At 40.0% G+C, this 26,806-nt stretch overlaps 10 protein-coding genes across 10 annotated transcripts; 5 read left to right on the top strand and 5 right to left on the bottom strand.

Annotated features, from left to right (window-relative positions):
* Positions 1–18: 18 nt before the first annotated feature.
* Positions 19–1,586, bottom strand: BEWA_022660 (nuclear protein SKIP/SNW domain containing protein; the record flags this gene model as incomplete). Its single annotated transcript, XM_004829027.1, has 5 exons — positions 1,482–1,586; positions 1,328–1,445; positions 1,001–1,291; positions 186–964; positions 19–151 (listed from the first exon to the last, which is right to left on the bottom strand). Exons 1-5 carry the CDS (start codon positions 1,496–1,498, stop codon positions 19–21), a joined length of 1,338 nt encoding a protein of 445 aa, XP_004829084.1. The 5' UTR covers positions 1,499–1,586.
* A 78-nt stretch (positions 1,587–1,664) lies between these two features.
* On the bottom strand, positions 1,665–2,993 carry BEWA_022650 (hypothetical protein; the record flags this gene model as incomplete). Its single annotated transcript, XM_004829026.1, has 6 exons — positions 1,665–1,781; positions 1,815–2,003; positions 2,042–2,110; positions 2,143–2,350; positions 2,386–2,750; positions 2,787–2,993. The coding sequence occupies 6 exons, from the start codon at positions 2,991–2,993 to the stop codon at positions 1,665–1,667; spliced, it is 1,155 nt and encodes a 384-aa protein (XP_004829083.1).
* A 317-nt stretch (positions 2,994–3,310) lies between these two features.
* BEWA_022640 (signal peptide-containing protein) lies at positions 3,311–4,782 on the bottom strand (the record flags this gene model as incomplete). Its single annotated transcript, XM_004829025.1, has 9 exons — positions 3,311–3,436; positions 3,469–3,565; positions 3,599–3,753; positions 3,793–3,918; positions 3,954–4,261; positions 4,408–4,472; positions 4,504–4,577; positions 4,614–4,701; positions 4,742–4,782. The coding sequence occupies 9 exons, from the start codon at positions 4,780–4,782 to the stop codon at positions 3,311–3,313; spliced, it is 1,080 nt and encodes a 359-aa protein (XP_004829082.1).
* A 683-nt stretch (positions 4,783–5,465) lies between these two features.
* Positions 5,466–6,393, top strand: BEWA_022630 (hypothetical protein; the record flags this gene model as incomplete). Its single annotated transcript, XM_004829024.1, has 1 exon — positions 5,466–6,393. The coding sequence occupies one exon, from the start codon at positions 5,466–5,468 to the stop codon at positions 6,375–6,377; it is 912 nt and encodes a 303-aa protein (XP_004829081.1). The 3' UTR covers positions 6,378–6,393.
* Positions 6,394–6,498: 105 nt separating this feature from the next.
* Positions 6,499–8,928, top strand: BEWA_022620 (ATP-dependent DNA helicase, RecQ family member protein; the record flags this gene model as incomplete). Its single annotated transcript, XM_004829023.1, has 1 exon — positions 6,499–8,928. One exon carries the CDS (start codon positions 6,499–6,501, stop codon positions 8,926–8,928), a length of 2,430 nt encoding a protein of 809 aa, XP_004829080.1.
* Positions 8,929–8,949: 21 nt separating this feature from the next.
* Positions 8,950–10,321, bottom strand: BEWA_022610 (rRNA pseudouridine synthase, putative; the record flags this gene model as incomplete). Its single annotated transcript, XM_004829022.1, has 3 exons — positions 10,214–10,321; positions 9,814–10,155; positions 8,950–9,777 (listed from the first exon to the last, which is right to left on the bottom strand). The coding sequence occupies exons 1-3, from the start codon at positions 10,295–10,297 to the stop codon at positions 8,950–8,952; spliced, it is 1,254 nt and encodes a 417-aa protein (XP_004829079.1). The 5' UTR covers positions 10,298–10,321.
* Positions 10,322–11,178: 857 nt separating this feature from the next.
* Positions 11,179–17,766, top strand: BEWA_022600 (hypothetical protein; the record flags this gene model as incomplete). Its single annotated transcript, XM_004829021.1, has 1 exon — positions 11,179–17,766. One exon carries the CDS (start codon positions 11,179–11,181, stop codon positions 17,764–17,766), a length of 6,588 nt encoding a protein of 2,195 aa, XP_004829078.1.
* Positions 17,767–17,904: 138 nt separating this feature from the next.
* BEWA_022590 (signal peptide-containing protein) lies at positions 17,905–19,551 on the bottom strand (the record flags this gene model as incomplete). Its single annotated transcript, XM_004829020.1, has 1 exon — positions 17,905–19,551. The coding sequence occupies one exon, from the start codon at positions 19,549–19,551 to the stop codon at positions 17,905–17,907; it is 1,647 nt and encodes a 548-aa protein (XP_004829077.1).
* A 388-nt stretch (positions 19,552–19,939) lies between these two features.
* On the top strand, positions 19,940–23,956 carry BEWA_022580 (hypothetical protein; the record flags this gene model as incomplete). Its single annotated transcript, XM_004829019.1, has 5 exons — positions 19,940–20,760; positions 20,797–20,822; positions 20,855–21,041; positions 23,715–23,831; positions 23,870–23,956. Exons 1-5 carry the CDS (start codon positions 20,020–20,022, stop codon positions 23,954–23,956), a joined length of 1,158 nt encoding a protein of 385 aa, XP_004829076.1. The 5' UTR covers positions 19,940–20,019.
* Positions 23,957–24,255: 299 nt separating this feature from the next.
* BEWA_022570 (hypothetical protein) lies at positions 24,256–26,664 on the top strand (the record flags this gene model as incomplete). Its single annotated transcript, XM_004829018.1, has 1 exon — positions 24,256–26,664. The coding sequence occupies one exon, from the start codon at positions 24,256–24,258 to the stop codon at positions 26,662–26,664; it is 2,409 nt and encodes an 802-aa protein (XP_004829075.1).
* Between the last annotated feature and the right edge of the window lie 142 nt (positions 26,665–26,806).

The raw sequence follows: 26,806 nt of genomic DNA, 5'->3' as shown, positions 1-26,806 counted from the left end.
ATGATTTAATTGGCAACTTTATTTTTTATTTGCTTTATCTAGTAGACTATTGAGTCCGAATGGATCTGAAGTATCCTTGACAAATTCAACGGGGGTAGTCCTCTGGGCATTTTTATTTGCGTTGGCAAACGAGGGTACATGCATAGAGTCCCTAAAAGGAAATGTGGATTGAAATGCAGACATACCCGACGGATTGATTGAATCTTTCACTGCTGTGTGTATAAATGTTTGCAGTACTTCTGTCGGCGAATAGAGGTTTGTCATAGATGCCATAACTTTCATCATCACCAGCCTGGAAGCCAGAGTCGAGTCCAGCACTGGTATTGAGAAGTCTGGAATCGTATATGTCGGTAACCTTTGATGGATTTGGTTGTCCAAGAGCAACCTTTTCAGAAATATCTCTATTTGCATCCCTTTCGTATGCAGCCTTGATCTTTTTGCCTGCTTTCTCCAGACGTAATTCACGTTCCAACTCGCGTTTCCTTTCAACTTCAGCCAAATGTAGCTCATCATTTCTGCTTAATTTAGATCTTTCTTCTCTAGCCTTTGCGGCAAGAGCACGCAACTGCTCCTCACGTTCTTGTGCTTCTTGTATCTTGAGAGCCCTCTGGGCCTCATTTCTAAGTCTAACTTCTTCTCTAGCTGTACGTTCAGCTAAAAATAAACTTTCACTCAGTGCTGCAAATTTGTCGTTGATGTAAACATCTTGAAATCTTCTTCCATCAGCTTGGACCCTCTTGTCAATTGGGATGGTATACCCCTTCTGGTTTTTCCAGTTGCTAACACAGGGTGGGATTTTCCAGGCTTCTTGATCTTCCTTTGTCAACTTTCTTGGAGGTGAATGTTGAACTGGTGGTGGAGGAGATGGTGGAGCTGCAGGAAGTTTTTTGTGGCGAAACCGAGATGGCTCCAAGGGGTCCACTTCCTTTTCTACCATTCTAATTAATCTCTGTTTTATCCCAGCCTAAAGTTTTATGTACATAGTAGCAATTTAACTAACCTGAGATTGCTGGCTCGGGGTATATCTGAAGATTTCTGGCTCCGCTGATGCGGGTTTAGCGATAGAATTCTGTTTACTCAGGGCAAGTTGCAGGGCTTCCCTGGTTTTTTCAATCGTATCCTGAACAGAATCATCGGAAGGACGAGCTAATTCATCATTTGTAAAGGATTTTTCTAGCTGATCGCCTGGTTTTGAGTAAACAATTTTTCCCTTTCTGAGTCCCTGCTTGACGATGGCGTCATACTCAGGTTTTCCATCCGCTCCAAACGTAAGAGCCAGAGTTTGGCCATTCTAAAGCATAGTTTATATAGATAACTCTGTAATTACCTGGCGGTTGTTCCCGCTTACGGCTAATGAGTCCTCAACTATCGAAAATGAACCTTTTGCCTCGGAATGCTTCAAGATTCCCTCAGCTTGATTCTTCATCAATAGCTGGGTGCTTTTCCTGTTGAATTTTATGCACAAAATCCCAAAAACTAACCTGGTATACTCCGCCATGCTGCCGTAACTAATTTATTGCGTTCCACATTAGTAAAAATTTATCTTCCATGAACTTAATATACAATTAATTAAAATGTTGTCCTTTAAAAAAACTAAAGATGGTATCCACTCTCCAGCCCACAAAATGTCCACGCAGGAACACCAGTCGAAATTCACCCACAAATCATGGCACTTGAAACTTTCCAAATAGAAAGTTTGCGAATAAATCTCTTTTTCTCGGTGGATTTTGGTTGAATTTGCTATAATGTTTGTAGAAGCATTCGTTTTGTCGTCCGTATTCCTAAACGGAGAATAAAATGGCAAACTTTCAAACCAGTCCCTTTTGCCAAAACTTTTGAGCCAACGGTCTTGTCATTTGGTCTTTAAATGTCCTCGAAATCTCCAGTAATTGCGCGGAAAAAAGGCACAAGCTCTCAGAGTCTTCCCCTTTATATTGCAGGTCCAAACATTTTGAGCTCAGTTCTACGATGGATTTTATCTCCTTATGATTTCCTTCTTTGGTCTATAAAATGTTATGAGTCAGTGGAAGCCTCTAGTTACCTCTAAGAGGAAGCCAAGGTATTGCGAAAGTAATAGGAAATCTTCTCTTGATTTGCACTCGTCACCCATCTGAAGTATTGGGTGTATAATTAAAGGCTTACCTTGTATATCAGCTTCCTGTAGTACTTGTTTGCAACGCTATACCTCTCCAAATCGTAGTCCATTGCCTCAGCATACAGTCTTATCATTAACAGGTTTTCCGAGTAAGTTTTTATCCCGTATTCAAGTATTTCTCGAGCTAATTGAGAGTTAACATGCTCATTTAGGAACGAAAACGTCGAATATATTTGTTGTGGGCATTTGGGGTCACTATTAGGATTGCATATATGTAGATGTTTACATACCTAGAGCATCGTGAAAGCCAAGGTTTAATTGCCTCAAAACTGTTTGTAGTTCCTAATTTATCATTCCTAGAAACTCTATCCTTGTTGTACTTGTAAATGAAATAGTGACCGTTTGAAAAGAGTAGGTCAAAAGTGCTCGTCTTCATCAGCAACCTATTGCATAACCGATCGCCATGTTCGGCGGTTTGGCTATATTTAGTATAGTCGTTAGATTTTAATAATTTGTTTATAGCATCAGTCTCATCGTTTGGGATCAGACAAAACTTTTTTGGAACCACAACGTATTCACACTTGTAAATTTGGTACATTTCTTCACCGAACCATTTATCATCAGCATAGTCCCCAAGTGTATAAAGAAATCTTGTCTGAAGAAAATTTATATGCATGTGTAATTCAATCACCTTCTTTCGGATGTCATAGTCTTCATATTGTGGGTTTATTACCACTCTATTTCTGGTAGCACATCTAATAATGCTGGAAGTCGGCATGTCAGAGAGAATCGCTTCATTCTGATTTAAGTTACCATTTATCCATTCAACCAATTGCTTTGACTCTTTGTTATTGTATAATTCGCCATACGGAACCTTTTTGAGTTCATCAAGAGGCATGGTTAGATAAAAGGGAGAGATACTCACGACAAATAGTAGAGATAAGATGATTATTCTTGAAACAAAAATATGGCTATATCAATAATTCTTACCGATTGTTATGGCTTACCACCTTTGTGAGACCAAATATGAATGTCGAATATACGCATAAAAGAGGTAGTGCTAAAATACGCATCCTTGCTATCATGACCATTAAAAGTGAGAAGATAATAGTCTAATTGTGTCTATAATTAGCAGATATTCTATAACCTGTAAAGTAAAATACAACGTGAAAGTCGTTTCTGGTCTCTGAATTTTTCTCTTCTGTAAAATGAGTGTTATGATTTGAGATATACAACCTTTATAATGCAAAAAAGTACTGTGACAATCGATGGAATTAGGTAATAAAATATGTTTGTGCTCTTTATCATTTCAAACATAAATCCTGCAAGCATTCTAAATTCCTAGAACATTCTGATTAACACTAAAAACGAACAACACCAAGAGAGTAAATTAATGAATCAAAAGTTTCCTTAGATAGTCCTAGTTTCACGAAAAGCATATCAAATATATGGCCATCTGGACGTGATATTCTGGATAAATTTTAATGTAACTTTGACAAAAACCTGTTGATGAGGAAATGGTTAAACACGAAAACAATGACTGTCAAAACCCCCTTTTGTACTCTTGAATGAAAATTGTCAGCCTCTATTCCTTCGTCATTAACAACCCACAATGAAATGTGTATTGAACATATGACATTTGTGAGAAGAGATGTCAACTAGGGTGTTTTTGTGGATATCTTAGATTGTGGTCTTACATTGTAGAGTGGGAATAACATGAGAGCGGTGGATACAAATAATGCCAGCGATTTTATATTCAAGATATGCCGAAATAAACTGTTTGATATTAGCCCAAGTATGTTTAGGGCAAAAATACATGCGATCTGGGCTCGAATAGTCATTTCTTGTATGAACATACCTGGGTGGAAATAACATGGATAGAAAACTGCCATGAAAGTAGTGACCAAATGTGTGACAAAAATAGGATATAACACCATTTCCTTTCGTTATTGAGGCTTAATATTCCCTTTATGGCTAAAATACTACACCAAATTGATGGAGTAGCAAAATTTTCGCGCAGTGGGAGTGCTGAAATCCTAGAGATTAGTTTATGCTGAAAATTTGATATAAAGAGTCCCAGGAAGTGAATTCCCGACGTCATTGAATCGTTAAAATCTGCCGTAATGGCAAACAAAATAGCAATTCCAAACGAGTGTATAAAGAGTCCTGCATATTTTATACTCATTAAATCTGCATGCCTGAGTGAGCGTAAAAATTAAATGGTTTCGAGAAGACTCTTTCCAACTTTAGAAGCTTCCAAATTGATCCCAGTATGATCTCTACACATTTATAGACAGGAATATCTACATTACCTTGCACAATATTTATGCGTCTAAATGTGATGATTGTTTTTGGATGTTCCGTGTAGTTGTCATGTCTACATAATTTTAGGGAATAGAATAACGTACAGCATTTTGGATAGAGCATCCTTCCAAGTTTCAGATTCCACAATATCGTAGTAGTACGAAAGGTAAAAGGACGACTAGACATGGTTATGATCGTAATGTTACCAGCATACTTCTGAATAATACATGAGCTTCTGGTCGATTTCGTCGAGCTCAAATATCCCATGGAACCTTCTGGCTAGCAAATAGTAGACAAGCATCCTATAGATGTAAATTAGGGCTACAATGTGATATTACATACCATACAAGGATCGTCGACAGCACTCGTTTTGGGGAATTCATGGTCAAATTAAAGGGTGGAAGCGCTCATTAAAACATCAATGGATTGTGCGGATGCATTTACTGGAGGGAGCTGTCAGAATTTCCGCGTCATGGAACTTGTTTCTCCGGAGCCTCATCTTCTCTCGTATCTAGAGTCCCCTTGGTATCTGTGACGGGTCATGGTGCTTTTACCACGGAATTTGTATACACAAGTGAGTTTGTGGAGCTTATCCTGGATCGACATTCCGGGAACCTCCTTCTGGTACACATCGCAAAAGTTCAGTATCTTCCTGATCATATAGAGTAAGCCGGGCATATTTCGTCTGTCTAAGGCTCCAGGATGTAATGGAAGCTCCTGCAACAAACTGCAGTTGTTCCTCCTGAATTTTGAATCCTAAGCTCTGGAAATTTTGCAAAGAACTAGACATTTACTCTTTTATTCTACTGATGTATACACATTTTAAAAATTAGGCTACACATACGCAGTGTACGTTCAAATTGTCTCTGTATCACCAAATATGGTATAACTTTCCGCATTTCATTCCTCTCAACCGTAGATTATTGGCTTTGTCTACGGTAATGTTTCATGTATAGAACTTTTGCGATAGTCGCAGCGTTTTGCGCTTGCGCGTTCTTCTGATACAAGGGTAACTTCCTCTGTGTTGACGAACTAGTAGCCAAAGCGCAGCTAGACGGTATTCACAATGTTAAATGACGCTAAAGAGATTATGTACGCCATCTGTGATGGAAACGGCGAGGGGGAGACAAAATTCACAAGGTCAACGTCAAACGTGAGCACGGATGCTGATTTGTCAGATGTCTACGAACAGACGATTAGCTACAGAATGGTGGAGTCGATGATGTCAAACGGCGTCTATAATGCAAGTGGACTCTCTTTAAAGCATGTCAGTCCATTCCCAAACAGGTCCAGATGGTGGAGCAGCGGAAGCATCAGATACGGGGGTAGACTACCAAAGCTGACTGAAGAAATTATAGAAAGGGCGTTCGTACCGGTGTACCGATCAGAAGCTGACAACGTATGTCCCATATGTCTGGACTCCCTGCTGTCTAATTTGATATCGCTAAGTGGCTGTTCTCACGTCTACCACAGACCGTGTTTCATAGAATACGTCACCAAGACGAAGATAAGACGGATAATATGTCCCTTGTGCTCCTCAGTTTCGTTTATTGGCAAAGGTCCATCCCCTCCTGGAAAGATGTCATGGGCTGTGAAAAAGGACATGGTAGTTCTAAACGACGGAGTCTTTGTGACTCTCATAGAGATAAAGTACAAGATGAGGAGTGGAGTCCAATTAAGGTGGCATCCAAGTCCTGGCAGACCTTACATGGGCACAGTTAAAAGAGCCTTTCTCCCTGTTACAGCCGATTACATTCTCATCCTAAAGATGCTGATTGCTGCATTTATGGATGGCCAGACGTTCAAGGTGGAACAAGCAAACGGTAAGAGCCACGGAAAGATAATCTGGAATGGCATTGAGCACAAGACAAGCGTGACTGGCGGGATGGCGAATGGTGGTTACCCTGATAACGACTACAAGAAGCGAGTTACGGCAAATATAATCTCTAAAGGGGTTACCTTTACCACTTTGTATTAAATTTGTACATTAGGTCGATTATACATCAATGTGTCTCCGATTTGTCCTGTGAGCTCACACATTTGTGAGTCTGTTGTTATAGTATAAAACACCGCCTCGTTTTCAAGAATCTCACCGTTAGATGGGATTTCCCTTGGATAAGATTGTAATAAACAACGATATCATCAACAATTATGATGAGAACTTTGCAGGTTTATCACAAGGAATAAAGGAAGCGACCAAGCCGGAAGAATCGCACACAGACTGTCCAAGGACAGACTACCCTCTCTACTGTATAAGATATCATGAGTTTGAAGCGTTTATAGAAGGTAACCAGGAGACTGGAATCCAACCCTTTCAGAGAAGACCATGCGGACACCAGACTTCCTTCGTCGAATTTAGCAGGGATGAAGTTACGTATGAGAGGGGATATAGTAAGGGTTCTGGGTTTGTTACTACCTCTGAACCTAGCGCTGCAATCCCGCCGAAGGAAAGGTACCGGCATCTAACACCCGAAGACGATGAAAGCTACGGTGATGTGGATATAAGCACTGCACTTGCAAATTCGGACGAGTGGAATCGTGAATTCCCATGGACAAAGCTAGTACATGAAATAAATAGGGATGTGTTCAAAAATGTAGCGTTTAGACCGAATCAATTAGAGGCCATAAATTGTTTGCTGGATGGAAACGATACGTTTGTTGTAATTCCTACAGGAGGTGGAAAATCCCTTTGTTTTCAATTACCTGCAGTGGTCGACCATTATATGCAAAAAAACTGTCTGACAGTTGTTATTATGCCCCTTATTTCTCTGATACACGACCAGATGAAGAGGCTGAAAAATCTTGGAATTGGATGCAGAGCCTTAGTCGGGGAACTTACATGGTCAGAAAGAAAGGGTATTTATGATGATATTTCAGAAAACACGGAGAGCGTTAGCATTTTGTTCCTAACACCAGAAGGACTAACCACGTCAAAAAATTTGCTAGACTTACTACACCAGCTAGACAAAGCACGGAGACTGAGCAGATTTGTTCTAGATGAGGTGCATTGTGTAAGTCAATGGGGAAATGACTTTAGACCAAACTATGGAGCAATGGGTTTGATAAAACATGACTTTCCTCACCTCCCTGTATGTGCACTAACTGCTACAGCTACAGAAAGTGTTATGAGAGATGTTATAAAGAAATTGCGTCTTAGGAATCCAATCATATTCAAGTCGGACTTTAACAGAAAGAATCTGAGATATGAAGTCATAAAGAAGGATAAGCAATCCAAAAGGGCTGTAAATGGTCTTATCGAACTTATAACTAACAGATTTATGGATCAATGTGGAATTGTATACTGTTTAAGTTGCAGAGAGGCAGAAGATGTTGCAAATGCTCTTTCTTCCCATGTAACATCTTGTTACTATCATGCGCAAATAAATATGGTCACTAGAAATAGAATCTATCATGATTGGATTGAAGGAAGAGTAAACGTGATAGTTGCTACTCTAGCGTTTGGAATGGGTATCGATAAACCTGATGTCAGATTTGTGATTCATTTTTCCATGCCAAAGTCACTGGAAAATTATTTTCAAGAATCTGGAAGGGCTGGAAGAGATGGAAAACTTAGTGTATGTGTACTTTTGTATGAGTTTCATGATTCCCAACGACTACTAACTTTAACCCAGGGAGTAAGCGCCCAAGGTAGTCAGGAAAGTGAACAGCAAATGGTCAACCGGAAACAGATTCTATCAATGGTTAATTATTGCGAGGATAATATAACTTGCAGAAGGATACTTTTATTGAAGTATTTTGGTCAGGATTTTAATGCAAAATGTGATGTTCCGTGTGACAATTGTTCAGATACAACAAATAAGCTCTTCACATATAGAGATTGCAAGGAATACACATCTTATATTTGCCAGTGCATGTTGTATAACAGAAAGAGTCAAAGCCACTTTACTCTGAACACGTTGCATAAATTGCTTTTTTCTAGATCTGATAATGATAACCCTCTAAATGGATACTTGAGGAAATGTGGTTTTAATCCGGAAACCGGGATGATACTGCTAAAACAAATGTTGGTGCATCAGATGATCATGGAGCGAGTAGTGAAGGTGAATAACCTCGCATATCCTCTTTATTATATCAAGGTGAATCCACAATTCCGTGCACTATCGGCACATTTGACAAGAGTAAAGATTCCAACAAAACCAAAGGAATCAGAAGATAGTGCTGACAACAAAAAACCCACAAAAAGGAAACAGGAAAAAACACGTGGTGTTTCCACTTCAAGCAATGGGTTATCAGAGAGTACAACAGCTGGTTCTAAACCGGCAAAGAAACCGAGGGTACCAAAGCCACCAAAGGAAAAGGTACCCAAGGTGAAGGCGCCAAAAGTACCCAAAGAAAAGGTTCAAAAGGAAAAACCAAAGCCAGTAAAAGTTAAAAAGGCGGCTACCAAAAAGACCACGCCATCCACCAACACGAATAAAGGAGTCAAAAAAACAAAAACCCCAAAGGCAGAAACCAAGCCTCGGGCAAAAGCAACAAAGAAACAAGCAAAATCGCAATCTGATGTATAAATGTCAATTACAGACAAATTATTATGGGCATACTTTTTTTACACTTTCTGCATCCACAGGTGTTTCAGCAGCTCTCTTATCTACAGGTTCACCGGTCATTGGAGGTATAAAGCCTTCAGATTTGAGCCATGATGCGGGAGTAGATTCGTTTGGTTTTCCATGCTTATCAAGCATTCCTGCCAGTTGTAACTTCTTCTTTTCCGAAGCCCTTGGCCCATATCCCCAACGCATAGGATATGTGTCACGGTCCATAATAACCCTCTTTATGACGGCAACTATACCATGATCCACAGAGGCAATTACTGCTGTAGGCATTTGGGCGATTCCGATTGCTATAGCCTCTCCTTTCGTAGTAATCATAACGACCTCCGTGTGTAGCTCAATGCCATTTTCAAATCTTAGAACTCCGGGTATCATGAGTTTGGCTCCGTAGCAAATGGCATTGACACAGCTATCCTTGACTACGATCCTTTTGAACTCAATCAACAATTTTTCCAAGGGAGATATGACGTATCTGAGATAGGATTCGTCTGTTGTTTTATCGTACAAATATTGAGCATCCAAAACGTCATGCATGGTGACCATGTTGTCGTATTCTGTAATATTTCCAGATTTAATTCTGCGCAGTTCTTGCATATGGGCTCCTGTGCCAAGAAGAAGGCCCATGTGAACGCAGAGGGTTCTTACGTAAGTTCCAGCTTCGCAGTTCACCCAGAATGTTGCCATGTTTTGTTCTTCGTCATAGTCCAAAAGCTTCGATTGGTATATTGTACGGACACGCAACTGTCGTTTTACGGCCGCAATAAGTGGAGGACGTTGGAACAATGATCCAGTCAATGTTTCCAGAACCTGTAACATTAATGTCACTCTTTGTGGAAGCGGTACCCGTTCTACTTTTGAGCGGCTCTCTGGAGTAGAATGGAACTTTACGATACCAACGTATTCCTTTCCATGGCTCTGTTGCGATTTGACGAGTCTTGTGGCCCTATCGATGCATACCAACAAAACTCCAGTGACCTTTGGATCAAGAGTACCGCTGTGACCGGTCTTTTCGCAGCGTAAGATGCGTTTGATCCAAGCGACGATTTCATGCGATGATGGATTTGCGGGTTTGTCCAGATTTATGAAGCCATAGCGGATGTAATTCGTCAAATCTCTGCACAATGGCGATGAACCATTTGGCATCGGAGTATAGTGGCCAGTCCTCACATTTAGCTTGTCATAGTTCTGAATATTTGAGTTGTAGAGTAAGAATGTGGGCATATCATCTCGCAAAGATACAAACCTTTAGCAACAGAGGCCAATTGGAGGTATCAATTGGAGGAACATTAGCCTCTGGTTTTATCTGAAATTTGTTGGCATTTTCCATGGTTCAAGCCTCAATTTTACGACTATTTGGTGAGGAATCCGACTTGAGCTACCACCTCACCCCAGTGGACAAAACTTGGCGTAAACACCCATTAGAGCAAATAGCAGCTGGATATTCAGAAATGTAACAAAAATCTGCATCTTATGGACCAAAATTCTGAGGGTGTGCCAAAATCGGCGGAGCGAGTAGGCATGGCCATATTTTCAGATTTTTGTTCCCCTTAGCTACAATATTTCACATATTCTCGGTGGTTTTGCACTAAAACTGGCAAGGAGGGTCTCACGGATCGAGATCTTTGGCGGTTGCGCAATCGTGGGAAAAGATTCGATTTAACCTGCACATTGACACATATACTATCCCCAATAGCTCTAAAATGTGTGTAATTCAACTGTATGTCTAGATAGTGGTATGGGTGAACGTCTAGATGGGCGCACTCTGGGTAGCACACAGAGGGGTGGACTCGGAGGTGTTTGCCACGTGACGCCGGATGTGAGTTGTGAGAACATAACGTAAAAACAAAATGGTGATTGTCCTCCGAGGCTCAAAAGCGCATCTTAATTGCCTCTAAATCCCCCTTGCGTCGGGTTGCCTTTCCCCTGGGCCGCAATCATATTCCCATTAATAGGCTGATTTATTAAGATTGTATCGTAGATTTAACTTTATTATATAGTAATACCCTAAATTTTAAATAATAACCAGACATGGGCTCCAATTTATGTCTAATTGCCTTATTCCTATTCCCGGTAAGTTTATTTGTGCAATTCGTGTTCAAATTACGTTCCGTAGGAAAACATCTTTAATAATTATTTCAAGGGAATGGGCACGAATTAATCTATTGAGAAAGTTAATTTAGTATTATCGCAAGATTAAGTATTTTAAGGATGAACAGCAAACAGGAACTCGGCCATACTCAAGGCGAAGGCCTTGCACCTGCAAATTGTACTATGGAATCCGTAATTGGCGATTACACAACTGTAAGAGATCGCCTCAAGAGTATACTGTCTCCAAAGAACATTGAGGAGTTTCACGAAATACTCGTAGGAATAAAGTGCAACGAAGGAATAGATCGTGAAGTTATTTTAAAAATTGATACGCTTTACGAAGAAATCGCAAGCGGTAAATGTATTGTAGGGGATACCCCGCTCACTTTGATGGACATTGCAGAGTGCTACATAGCAACATTGATCTCATACTTGCATGATATTTTGGCTATTGAACTAATTTTAAACATCTTATTATATTCAAACAACACACATTTGTCAAACTATAGTGAACAACGCTTACACGAATTGATTTTTGATTTTAAACTTGTCATACCATTGGATAAATTAAAATGCAAAACAGCGCTATTACCAGTACTGCTAAAGAGTACAAGCTTGCTTAAGAAGAAAAGAATATCTGACTGTGAATCAAGGATTAACACCGGCTATGAACTTTGCAAAGAAATTCTATCCAGTGAAGAATTCCTTGAAAGTATCAAGGAAGAAAAGGCTGACTTGTATAACTACATGATTAGCCTCAAGTTTGATAACAGATCCATGAAGGAACTGACAAACAAGGATAATTGGCTCAAAACATGTTTGCAGTTGCAGCATTATGTTGGATCATACTCAAAGGGTATGCCAAAGTTTGTGGATAATCTAGCAAAAGCCTGCAAATGGATTGAGACAAAAACAGATTTTGGGGAAGAAGCTTCTTTTTTCAAGCTAATAACTGGTAAATTTTTTAATCCTGTGTTTCAAATAGAGTTGCTCCTGACATATGTGGAAGAATATGCTGGTGAATTTTACACTGAGCCAAAATCTAGTACTGATATAGACGGATTCTTAAAGTTGGTGTCTAACGAAGATATAAAGAGTGTGGCATGGATCATCGACACCGATGTGTTGCCAGCCTTGCTATCACTGGTATACACCAAATCAAATATTGAACGGTTCAAGGCATGGATAGATAAAGTTGTAAAGTCCGGTGGAAAAGGCACGCTTTTATGTAAAGCTATGATTTACAAACTCTCTCTAATTTGGATGAATGATCAAAGGGTACTTACAACAAAGTATAATCCAATTCAGCTCAAGTTGGCAACAATGAATCCCATTTACTGGCATATCTATGAGTCATGTATCCAGGAATTTGTGACCAGAAACAAGCTCATGGCAGAAATTAAGAACTTGAGTGGCGAATCCCTAAAGGATAAAGATTGCGAAGTGCTCTATGACTTTATTTTCAGCATAGCAATAAATATGCCATGTGAGTGCTTTTTTCTGATACTCCTGGAAATCATGCGCCTAGTGGATTATGACTATGATGTAATCAATTTTACCCTTCAAATGTATCAATCTACTGTTTTTGAGATTTTTAAATCAAATAGTGTTAGATTTAGCCGTGGTATTTTGGAAATTGTCTGTTACTGCCGCCAAACATTTGATTGGGGGTTTATGAACCTTTTGATAAAATCCATTGACAACCTCATAGAGACAGAGTCTGACGCATTTGCAAAGCAAACTTTGGCTACCGGATTTATTGATTATCTCGAATGGAAGTTGACACAAATAAAATCGCAATCAAGCTTGACAAATGTTAAGCTTTATATACCCACATGTAACATAATCGCCGAAATTTTTTACATTTTGCATCACGTCATTGGGACTGATGACGTTCTGGTTGACATTTTCTTTTTATACAATGAGCAATATAAGAGTCTTAATCACTACAACATACTCTTGCTACCACTATTCAAAGCGTTGGAAGCTAAATTTGAGCCACTAGAGTCATTTTCTGTGGGAGATGAAGAAACTCCTGCCGATGAAGCGGTACGTAGTGTAGGAGCTGGTGATGTGTTAGATCTAAGTGATAAAGTGGAACTTTCCATAGGGTTAAATAGGGATGTATATGGATACTTACTCCTCAATGATGATGCTGAAGTTACCACTACACATATAATCCACCTCATTTTTGCCGGTAAAATGCATACTAGCATATTAAACGCTATTAAGTTGTTGAATAATGAATTGGAAAGTTTGAGGTCACAGTACATTTTGGATTTGCTCCTGCGGAAGTTTGTAAATAGGTTTCATGGCATCTTGTCTTTAACGATGCCTAGCACTTTCTGCTTTCATTTTCTGCAGGCATCACCAGGGACCGTTACAGATGACTCATCTTCAACGACAAATGAGAAAATAGCTGATATTCTAAAGTCATTGGCCATCTTTTCTGGGTCAATGGTAAGTCTTCACTTATCCGGACCACACATTGACTCTATATATTTGATATTGAGAATAATACTGGAGGCATTAAAGCGTGATGATATCTTTATAGTTGAATTTGCACTGCAAGCGATTTTATCCATAAAGAATTTGCACTGTTACCCAGCCTTTGTAAAGGAGCTCGCCACCAACAAGAGAGTTGAAAAAATTTGCCCGGGTTTGTATTCTGTCATGTCTAGTACAAAGGGGGCTGTCTCAGGGTCTGTTTCAGAGATTGAAACTCTGGAAGACTCTCTAATAGCGACAGATGTAATTTCCAATATTGAAAAGGCCGTTGAAACTGTAGCTTGTGTAAAGGATAAATTAGACAAGGGTGACCTCAAGGACAGAAGTACTGGCTTAAAGATATTAAAGCCATCCATACCATCACCGCCTACAGATGTACACATCGATCCCATTCAAGGTACACCTAAATCTGCTAGTGTATTTTTCTCAATAATAAATTTGGCGTCGAACATTAGGTTTAAACAATTTAAAGTTGATGTACCTTGGAATCAGGAACAATTAGGTATGAGCAATATTAACGCTACTCTTGATGATTTCCTGAATTTATTGAGAGCTGATTTGAATGTTCCTCCGGCTGACGTGGAAAGTTTGAACATTATAAATGCGTCATTTGGTACAAAGCAGTTTATAGCTCACGTTGAGAGGTTGGTAAGTTCTGGATATACTGATTGGTTACTTTTTGCAATTCATCGTTATGCAATACTTCACGATGAATCGGTATTTCGCGACTGCATAGTATTTGTCTCTACTTTGGGAGGAAACCGTATGATGGACGCTTTGGTTAGATTCTCTGCATATTCAATAAACACATTTTTAAAATATTTAAAGTCATGTAGGGCTCTTTTAATATATCGCAAACTTTTGAAAATATCGGGATCATGGCTTGGTGCCTTGACTGTTGGTAGAAATAAACCACTTCTAACAAAGCACCTGGATTTAAAACACCTGATTATACACGCATATGAGAATGGAATGCTCACAATCATTATTCCATGTGTTTGTAGGCTTTTGGAGAACATTACAAATTCTAAAAATTTTAAATTGCCAAATCCATGGACAAACTCTATTTTGGGTCTCTTAGCTGAAATATGCACTATAAAAGGACTTAAATCACTGCTTAATAATGAGGTTGCAGCACTTTTCACCAATCTGGATTTCAATCCTGCGACTTCTACTTGTAATATATTAAGACACAAAGTAATTGCAGATGCCGATCAAAGTCCAAAGTTTGGATCTGCGATTTGGAGTTACTCTGGATCGTGTGTTTCTGACTCCAAAATTAAGATTCCACCAATACATGAGGAGATTAGGCTGCTACTAAAGAGAAAGATTGCCTTAAATCCAAAAGTATCAAACTTGAGTTCTCATGTTCCTTGGCATGATCTTATTTTGTCAGCTGTAGAAACGTGTTACAAAGAATCTGTTACTGTGATTGAAAAGACTGTTATGACATGTATGATCACTTGCATTGAAATTATAAAGTTGGACTTTACACAGGAAACACCAGTGGATATTGTTAAGAGATGTATATCTTCAATGTCATCTGGACTTGCTAGTAGTTTGGTATTTGTAAATTCTCGTGATGTGTTGTCTTCAATTCTATCATCACAAATTTATGAAAAGTTGGCAGCTATAATTTCTGGCAATTCTATGGATCCAAAGTTCCATCTTTCGTCTGGTTTGGAAAAGATACCAAACATACCTCCTCAAAATTTGGTGGAGATAAACAATGTTGGAGTTGAGCAGATTTCTAGAATACTTGCAAAGGATAACATTGGACTAGTTTGTGCTCTGGTTGAACAGTTAACGATTGAGCTAATGACAAGGTGTCTTGAGGATATTGTGAATTCATGGCGTGGTAGCAAAAGTATTGAAAGGAAACTCCCAGAATCCCTGCAAATACATTCCCTGGATATATCTTCTCGTTTGAATCTATACAAGAAGTTTGTATACTTGGTACCGTCTGCATTAACAAGGATGCAAGGGGATGCTGGAAAGGCTGATAAACGCCATATGGGTCTCCGTCTCCCAGATTACTTTATAATCCCACCTATTGACAACCTCCCAACATCTCTAATCCTCTGCAAGTTTGACGAATTTGAAAATAGACTGAAGGAAGCTATGAAATACCTTTTGATGTATCCACCTATTGTACCCCTTGCGACTAGCAAGTTTTATTACACTGCAGATACTCCATCTCTACTCCTTCTGTCATGCCTGCCAAAGGATCATCAAATATTCTCGTTGCTATGGAATATGCATTATCTGTTCTTGAGGGCAGGTGATGTTATGGAATGCTTTGAGGTTTTAATAAACAAGGTTGTAAAGTCCATCACAGATGCATACAAGGGCGTTTGTGTCACAACCCTTGTGTACGAGGTGGAACTTTGTCTCTTGGAAATGCTTTGTATGGATTCCCCAAATCTGCTCAACGTTTCTTCGAGTATGCTTCCAAATTTGACTTTTGGTAAACTCATTCTCTTTTTGCGCTTCAAACTCATCAAGATGAGCGTGTTGGACTGCTATCTTTCCAACAGTGGAGATGTGGAATTCGTCGCAAAGATTATTTACAGGCTCATTGTAGAGTGCAGTTATGTGACGGTTAACGATTTACCACTCTCTATTCAGTATCTTAATCAGTTTGATAAGGGAACCATAATACACTCTGTTGGAGCGCCAATTGAGTTGAAAAAACTTTATGAACGGTTGATAAATTACAAGAGTGAACCAAGTGATAAGCTGCGTAGCTTGCGCTACTATATGACAGAGCCAGGATGCTCGAGAAATGGAAGTGATGTGCAGATTGCAGAACTTGTTAATCCAAGGTACATTAAAATGTTTGCGGACTATGTCAAGGGAAGTGATGCAGATCGTGATCGGTTCTTTTTAAATTTTACTGAGCAACCGATTGATGGATATATTGCTTCTACGCTATTGTGTGCACTCCAAATGTCATATGAGCCTGTAGGAACAGAAATTAAATTTGATAAAGTTCCGCAGATTACTCATGACGCACCAATCCTTGATTATTGTAATATATGGTCACAAATGGTGATTGGTTTTATTCAAAATGACATTTTTACATTACAAAAAATTCTACACTTGATACTTACAATAATGAATCACAAGATTTGCTTCCCCCTTATCGCAAAAATAATTGAAAACATTATCGCTAATTTGGAAGGAAACAACGCTCATGTATCAATGGCTCACTTTTTGATAAGCTGTTCACCCTCGGAAATGGTGGAGTTTGGTCAGTATTGGCTGCCAATTGCTACTAGCAAGGCTTTTCTGCAACATCTTATTGCATCACCCGCTGATTGGCCACTATGTAGTCAAATTCTACAGCAAGCCATACTATCTCCGCATTCGAATGCTACATCCATAACGTACCTTATTGTCCTCTTAATACAGAGTGCACCCGAATTTATTTGTGGATACTATCTTGGTTTGTGTGACGTTTTATCTCCAAGGAACATAAAGCTTCGTAATTTGCTGACCTGTCCAGCGCCCAGGAATGTAAAGCTCCCAAACCCAGTAAACTTTGAGGATACAATTGATGTGCCTCCAATGGTCTTTACAAATCACATACAAACTATACTCCAAAGGACTACATTAAAGGGTCTTACGGATGTCTTTATCACAAAACCAACGGACAAGTGCTTTTTTGGTATTCTAAGGGAGCTTAAACTTCAGGAAAATTTGGATCTAATGCTTATCAATCACTATACGCTATACATTGGATACACCCTCCCTACCCTCTTTCACAAACTCTCAAATGCTAGTGCAAATTCACATGCCATTACAATTGTGAACTGCTACAAGCTCCTAGAGAGGTTGATCCACCAGTGCAAGGGACATATAAAACACATTCTACTTGGAAGTGTTATGCTCCACATTAGATATCCAAACAGCACAACCTTTAAGTTTATAACGTTTATAAAGGGCCTATTTGAAAAGGGTGAAAACAGCATTCAGGAACACATTATACTTGTAATCTTGGAACGTTTGCTCACACCAAAACCACATCCATGGGGAATTGTAAACCTCTTGTTTCAACTCGTAAGGGACGCCAAGTACAAGTTTTGGAGTCACATTCAAAACAATCCGCAAGTGGAACAGCATCTCAAGAAGATCATTCAGTCATATCTTGTCACCAATAAGCCTAATGACCAGGCACAACAAATGGGCGATCATTGATTTTCAATTTATTTTAATACATTTCCACAAGTCTGCATGAGTCCTAGCATTCCAGTATACCAACAAGAGAGTAGTCTCTACCACCTACCAAGGGTAGGGAGAACATACTGCATTATATCCATAGGGGGTAAGGAGTCACTACTGAGGAGATTGAGATGGAGTAGTAGTAGAAGGATCGGGAGATGATGATACAGACTTTCTCATTTCATTAAGCTTATTTAAAAAGTCATCCCTAGTGAGATCTTTCCATTCTCCATCACTCTTCTCGAAGCACTTCCATCCCATTGATAATCTTTCCACTACAACCATCTTAAGTAATTCCATAGACCCCTTCTTATATATAAGACAAGAAAGACAACGATCATTGGCTCCACCGGTCCATAGTTCCTTGCCAGCATCAACTACGGATGTAATCTTGGAAGTATCCTTTGGATAATACCCCTGGAAGGATACTCCGGATTCCGTTTCTGTATGCACAAGTATCTTGGAGGTATCTGGGTTAGAAAGGTCTAAAACTTCTCCCATAAGTGTCGCAAGTTTACCATTAAATTCATCCTGCTTTATCTCATTCCATTTACCATCAGCCTTTTTAAAGTACTTATCGGTATATCCATTATCATCCTTTAAAAGTATTGTAAGGAGAATAGAGTCTCCCTTTTTATGATGCTTTACGAATACAAACTCTTCCTTTCCAGATGCTCTCCATACAGAGGTCCGACCTTCTACAACAGAAGATATGAGGACACCATCCTTAGGGGTAATTTCACTGAATACTACTCCATTACTATCTTTTATGTCCATATTTACCTTTGTTTCATCAGGTTTGGTAAGGTCTAAAGTAATGGGAGTAGTAATGGTAGGTTGTCCAGTTGGCTGGGGAACTCGAGATTCCTCACTAGTAGGAGTAGATTGACGGGTGGTAGCATCCTGAGTTACTTCTGGAGAGGCTTCGTTAGTAGATTGTTCAACGCCTCTTTTAACTTGTGGGCTAGCTACAGACTGCCCAGATGGTTTATTTGGGTTCCTCAGATTCTCTTTAGATCCACCATAAGGTCCATTATCGTCATCTCTAGTACCTCTCTTCTCTACTTCATTCCTACTAGCTCTGAGAATATCCGCCTTTGACTGGTCAGGGTTTGCAAGATCAAGAGTAATGGGAGTACTGTCAACCTGTACAGATGAGGCTGTTACAGGTTTAACAGCTTGTTGAGTAGGTGTATAAAGATTCTGTTGGACAACTGGGGAGTCCTCAGTATCAGGTTTATTAGTGCTAGGTGCCTGAGGAGTATGTTGAACGGTCTTCACTGGATCTCTTCTAGCTGGAACATCTCCTGGTTTGTTAGCAGGTTTAGCCTTTTCTTCTACATTATCTCCGACTGTTTCTGTAGATTCTTTTGGTCTAGCGGCATCTTGCAGTTCCTTGAGTTTCTTCTTATGATTACTCTCATTACCCTTCTTCCATTTTTTACCATTATAGTACTTGTAGACTGTAAATTCAGCACCACTCTTAATACCTATAGTCTTTATAACAGCCAGAGTAGGTCCACCTTTGTCCATGTACAGTACTGCTGAAGAGCATGGTTTATTCTTTTCTTCCCAAACTGTCTGACCATCAAAAAGAAGCTTGTTGGTAGAGGTGCCACTCTTTACAGTCAACCTGAGAATCTTGATACCATTCTCTTGTCCTTCTTCTACATCAAATAAGGAGGTATCTACCTTGCCATCATCTCCACCGTAACACAATCTTACCAAACATACCGTCCACAGCAATGCCAGAATCTTCATCCTACTACCACCTCTCAACTGGTGTGAGCAGAATTGTCAGTATGGATGAATGGTTGGAGTATAGCCTAGAGGACATCTACAAGACCTTCCACTTATTCAAACCCTCTGATAAGTCATAGAGACCCCTCTCGCTTAAATATAACTGTCATTACTCCTTATTATTACAAAATACCGAAAATAAGCCTTCAAGTCTGAGGTGGCAGAACTCCATGGGTGAGACTCTGAGCTTATGCATCCATAGTATTTCTCCCCAAAGACATCGTCTCTTGCCTCGGTAGTCCATGCAACAACTTTTAGGGCTACGACTTGTGCTTGAGGCTCCAAAGTTTTCTCTTGTCATCGCTGCATGTTAAGTTTGTCTAGGGTCTCGTGTCCATGGCTTGCATCCAGTCCACACCTTCTTTGAAACTCATCCTTCGCAGCATACTCGATATAAATAAACAATTTAACCATTAATGACGACCATAAATGTATTCATTTCTTGTACAACGCATAGACGCGCTGGTATGGCGCGCCTCGTGCGTCGTGAGGGATCTGTACCCTTTCTGGGAGAATGAGCAGGCTGTGGTTCTGGGATCACATTATTCCATAAATTACAAGGCAGAATATCGCAAATTCAAGAGGAAAATTACTGGGATTCTCCTCTTTACCTACCGCAGTGACCTAAACTACAAAGTCGCTAAACCTATCGGTCTAATCAAGAGAGAACATGTTATCGGTATCTTCAAGCCGTTTAACGTCTGCCTTCCGAGTATACAAACCATAGACACAGACAAGGGTTGGGGATGTGTAATCAGGGCAACTCAAATGGCGCTCGCCCAGACGCTAATCTCACTCATCCTCGGAGATAATTTTGATATCTATAGCATTTTAAAGGAGAACACACTTCCAGATTCGTCTGGTGGAGCGCCATCTCACAGAAGAAGTGACCGGTCCGGGAAGTCTGAAAACTTTGACAACATCATAACCGATGGATATCAGAACAAATATGATGCATTCTGCTCCATTTTATCGCAGTTTTATGACTCAAGAGAGTCGAAATTTTCACTGTACAAATTTATAATTGCAGACAGTGTGCTCAAAACATGCACAAAGTTTCTATCGTTTGGTCCAACAAGCAGTGCTATTTGCGTAAACAAGATGATAAATGATGCAAATATACCACTAAAGTCAATTGCATTTCCAGATGGCGTATTTTATATCAACGAGGTTTGTCTATATCATCCTCGAAAATTGCATGCGTAGGTATACAAGGGTTTTAACAAGAACAGGTACTTTCTCGCATTACTTGACCACTTTATAGAAACGTGATCGTATGGTTATCACTGAATAAGAAACTTGACAAGAACGAAAAGGTGGCTGTACGCTCGCTATTCTTGCTCAAGCAGTTCAATGGAATTGTAGGAGGAAACATGAACAACAGGGCCTACTACATTTGTGGATGTAGCAGCAGTCGCCTTTATTACGTAGATCCACACGTTTCTTGTAAGGTTAGTTCAGTGTTTGTAATGTAGAGAGTACCTGACCATCATCACCGTACAAGGTGATTCTAGCGGGAGTTCATGGCGAAAATGTGTAGTGGTATGCGGAGGGGATATCTTTAGTCTCTATATAGTTTTAACTGTGAATTCCTAGCTTTGGGTATTCCATTTGGAATTTTAAAAGGGCGCCTGGAATGTGCCTTGCAACTAGAGATTTATTAGGTTATAGTGAATGGGGGTAAACCGATATGTGTCGACTACCAAATTATAAAGTTTTCAAGGTAAAATTGTGCGTTTGTCTGCGCAAAACAGTTTTAATGGGATATAACTTTGGAAGGTTCACACCCGTGTTGTTGGACTGTATTGTGTGTATAAAAGAGAGAGAATATGAAAATATCAGCAATATATTCATTATATTATTGGTACTAATTGTAAATTTATCAATGCTAACTGAATTCGCGTACGAATCCACAAAGATTTACTGCATGCATTTACTACATTACCTGCGTTTCAGAAGCTTAAAATTTTCCACTTGTGAACAAGGCTTATTTTGTGACAACAGTACCAAGGGTTGAATAAAAAGTATCAAAGTCTGTCACTAGACAAAATGGTCAACTTCATTTTATCAAAATTGCTGATTCTAGTTACCATCTTCTCTATTAACCTTTCCACACCTGTAGATGCTATACCACCTATAAAAAATAAGACTCAGATCGAATTAGACATTTCTGGAGAACTTCCCAAGAGTATCCGGGCTCTTCCATCTGAAGAGCATCCTGGAGGTATCCATTATGTCATGAAAAAGAACTATAGGTCGAACCTTCTCATTGGCACCATTATTGATGCAGGTAATGTTTCATGGTCTCTATTCCATCATCTCTATATTCTATCTTCTGCTACAAAAATTTACAAGAATGTTTAGGCCAATTTATTGCTGGTGGAGATGATAAGAATACTAGTAGATGTGTCCTCGTTCTATTTAGGGAGAATGGGTCAAAGTATGTCAGAGTTATGAACAACTACCCAGCCCTTACGAGTGGCGGTTATTCAAAAACCATTGAAGAATATGTGAGGAAGTTTTGCGAATTTTTCTATAGGAAAGTAAATAGGGATTTAATAAAGTTAGATGTTGTTACTCAGGATAATAATCATCTCATTCATGTTGAGGTGGTAGTGCCGCCTGAACTAGAAAGTACATACATGGAAGATGCGGTACTTTCAGATCTTACAGAAGTTCCTGTGAAGTTTAGTATTCAGCCTGATATGATAGATGATGTTGTAATTGGCACGGTCAAGTACGGAAGATATATCGTGAATGATATGGTTGAGGGGCTCCTGGAGAGAAGTGTTATCTGGGAAGGGGGGATTGCCGATCCAAAAATTACTATAGGATCGTGTTATTCCATAGGGGAGTGCTCGACTGATGTATATGTCTTTGATCCTAACGAGGGGGAGTTTTTTCTGAGAAGTACCAGGAAAAGAATTTTACATTTGTGAGACTGACTTTCACACTAACTTCAACCTTTGGGTATATATGACGTTTAAGGGGAACTTTTGTGTACAAAATCGCTTGCATGCACTTTTGGAGCGGGGTGTGGGAAGAAGTACAGTGCGGCCACGGTGCGTACAAAAGGGCCATCACGGAATGATTTGGAATTATTTTCCACACTATACATGGGAGGTTTATTCTTCTTTATCTATTCTCTCTGCTTTCTTATTCTCATACGCTTGTGCCTTTATCACAAAAGACTGTAATACGTCAAATACCCAAGGGACCACAAGAACTCTAAACTTGGAACTATATCGTATTTTAGTACAATGAAGACAGTCTATGTATTATGCACACTTTTTACACTTCAACTGTGTTGTTGCGGTGATACGGAAGAGGAAGGTGCGTCTGCACCCTTGCCTTGCCCAGACATCCTGGATATCACAAATCCGGATCATACTACGGTAACCGAGCACAAGAACGTCACAGACGATGTAATATATCAGTCATTCTTCCCAAAGAATGCCCCGTTTAAAAAGATTGTAGAGGCAAATGTAGAAATTTGGACTGCTTCTAAACTTGAAGTATGCACAGCAGTACTTTGCACAGCTTTGAAGGACGTAAAGAAGCTTTCTGTCCACATAAGATACACCACCTTTAAGTACAGATTCCTCTACTTTGAGAAGAAGGATGATGGGTGGAAAATGGTCAGCAGTACAGGACTTCCGTGCTCTGATGACGATGATCAGGATCCCTGCTCTCAAGCGCCTGAAGGACGTCCAAAGAAAGAGTCAGAATCTAGCACTTCAGCAGAATCCCTTGGTACTGAATCGACATCTGCTGAAGAAGATGAGGTTTTCACGTCATAGCGTGACATCGTCAGTGCCCTTTGGGCTGCTTGACAGAGACATGGAAATCAAAGGTTTTGTTTCTTAGGACTCTAGATGGAAAGATTTCCAATGGAACTCTATGGGATAATGGCAAAGGGTCTTGGGACTCCTTACAGTCTAATGTTTTCTCGTCTCTCTCCCATGGTTACACAAGGTCCCAAATACTACGCATTCAGCCTAGACACCCAGCTTCTATACTCTGCATACTCGCCAAAGCTGCCTCTGGCTTACAACATCGACAGCATCATGCTCACTACTACGTAGCTCTCATTCCGCTACGCTTTACTAACATTGACATTTTAGCCGGCGTTTACTACCTTGGACGGTGTTGACATTCTCAAGGATTTCACGAGCAAGAGGGTCCACAGTATGCGTTGGCGCAGTTTGAACCCATCAATGTCCATTGTGTTTTTATTCAAGGTTTGTCTCTTTGTTTCGGCCAACACACACGGCTTTAGGGTCTAGGCGACTTTGAGGTATTTCTGGATAGCACATTCAGAAACGGGAAATACACTGAATCGTATCCATTCGAGTTCATACAATAGCAACTATAACCTTAATTCCTTGTATTTACTACGTGAGACTTTTAGTGTGGTGGGTTTGCCTTGCGCCTACGGTGGCTGAGCGCAAATCTGCACATGGGCCTTATTATCGCCTATAGAGGCAGTTGTAAAATGTGTACATTACATTGTATATAAAAGGCTATATGATGGCTATGAATAGAGACCTAAAGGTGGGACCAACACTCCATCTTCCAGCCAAGTTGGATCGTAAAAGTGGTAAGTGCGCTGTGTAGCCTCTATTCCCTTCACAAAAATATTCAGATGGTGGAGTATACAATGAAATGATCAGTGATAACCTAATAGACGCGCCGAGCACGTCCTTTTACCCAAATGCTCCGCCCTCACCATTCAACTCAAAGCCAGAAAAGAAAAGGCTCAAGATGAGCGAGTTTGAAATGTGGAGATACGCCTACTCGCTAGTCAAGAATGGTTATAGCATACTGGCACCTGAACCTTCTCAGAGGAGTCGCAGCTACCGCGATCTCATCCTACAGGAAATGAACTGGATGGCCATAGATTACTACCAAGAGAGACGCTGGAAAACGCACGTAGCAAAGGAACTTTCAGGCTCGATTAACAAGGCTATTCGTGACAAGAGAAAGCTCAAACGGGATTGGCCAGCCAGACTCTGTTCCTACCATGTGACCAAGTTCTGGTCAAATTTGCAGGCGTCCAGCCAAATTACCGATGGACTACGTGATTACTGTTCAAGACTGGTAAAGAATACCGGCGTACCAGACTTGTCTTTAGAGTTTATGGAAGATGTTCCAAATGAAGAGGCTGACCTGCTAGCTGTCACCGTGCCACTTTGCAAGAATATTTCTACAAACGTGGTCAAAGTATCAAAGAATGAAGTAATGAATACAACTGTAACACATCTTTTGGGGCTGGGTGCGGAGCTGTATCCGCAAATTTATAGGCCGCCAGATGATGATTTGGATGTCTTCACACTTCCGGCTCTACAACCAAAGCATGAACACGATTACAACACACTCATGCTGCTTATCCACACACTCAAGGGAAACAATTCTCCAATGATACCAAAGCATGAACAATTAAATGTCTATGCCAATGTGAGTCGAACTTTTCCTCCGCAGACATCATTTGGGTCAATGCTACCCATTAGACGTATACCAAGGGATGATATTGACCCATTCTGTCTCTCTGTAAACTATCGCGATTTCATAGAAACACCACCTGCACAACCCGCAAATACACAAAAGCTTGTTTTAAAGTGGGATGAAGTTGTTCCCAATGAAAATGACTTTGAACTATTGGACAGTTGGATGCTACGTGACTGTTGTTGGCCCCTAATTTCTATCGCTTTGAACTTGAGGTCAAGTTCTGGAGGCCTTTTGCGTCGTGAATTTCACCCACAAACATGTGAAGCAGTCTTTTCCAAGCTTTCAAGGACACCCCGCGGTTTGATAAATTCATCTCGCAAACTATTGGGGCCGAAGCAATCAAAGACAATCCTCTCTGTTATAGATCCACCGCCAAAACCAAAGCTTTTTAGACCCATTATACCAATCGTAGAGTCTTTGCATGATATGTGTGGACAAGACAAAAAAGGCTTGAAGGACTCTGGGTGTAAACTCCTTTTCGGAGATTTAGTAGATAAAAACTACAAGGGAGATTGCCGCGTTTTTTCATACAATGTGGTGGGTACAAAGAGTTCAAAGTCAGATGGAAATATTTTCTCAAAGTTAAGGCTCTACTCTGAGAGTAAAACTGAAAAGAAGCGTATCGTATTGCGAGAAGTCGCAACAGACAAGGTTGACGCTGCCTTGCTAGTGCCAACATGTGTTCGCCATGAAGTTTATATTTCAAATGAGCACGATGAGGTTGATTATAATTCAATAAAGGAGTTGTGCGCAATAAATGGTTCAAGGGAATCTTTGATGAAGAAGTTAGGATATAGTGAATGGTCAAATAGAATTCGCAGACAATTGAGAATTGGATTTTGGGGCATACCTACCAAAATGTTTGTCTATTCCCTCTTTTACTCTGGAAGGGTGCGCAAGGATTTCAGAGTACGTCGTGTTGCTCTTAGCATATCAAAGCTCGCACCGTCAAACCATCTCTTGTACACCAAGATATTCGAACCAGATATAAATTCAGTTTTGGGAAAGTCTAGAGCGTGGGACAAGCAACGATCAAAGTCATTTGACTCCCAAACTGATTCTTATTCATCGGAACTAATGCAAGGATACATGACAGAGCTGCATTCTGCTCCAACGGAAGAAACCAATATTTCACAGGTTATTGCAGCGTATACCAAAGTAGCACTTGGAAAGGGGCATTTGGCCTCACAAGGCACTTTTTCAGATGTTAAAATTCTTAATTTCAATAGTGCTCCATGCACAGTTGCATCGCAGTCGGAAAATAAAAGAAAGGCTCAGCCAATTGATGTTACACCAAAACAGCAGAGACCAAGACAATATGAGCAAGTAGACAAGGGTGAGATTCCAATGCAATTCCGTGCTCGTCCAATGGAGAGCCCGCAAGTGATGCGACGACCGCCACCAGTGCAAATGTACAATGTGCCTCCTCAAGTAATGAATAACAAAATCATATACAACCAAATGCCAATGGGATCACCGCCTCAACTACCTATTCAGCAACATTGGCCAACGGAAGAGGAAATGTATCACTATAGATTTAACGACAACACTCGTCAGCACCGTTAGTGCATAATGTACATGACAAGCTTGTCATTACATAAATTTTATGAGTTGTGTGACTCATGCTATTGTAAATCCATGAATGTTGCTAGTCCTAGTCTCATTAGAACATTCTATTCTGTGCTTCCTTTTGTTGTGTTGATAGTTG

The sequence above is a fragment of the Theileria equi genome, chromosome 1 (genome assembly GCF_000342415.1).
Source record: "Theileria equi strain WA chromosome 1, complete sequence".
NCBI lineage: Eukaryota > Apicomplexa > Aconoidasida > Piroplasmida > Theileriidae > Theileria > Theileria equi.
This window is presented reverse-complemented; position numbering and strand designations above follow the sequence as displayed.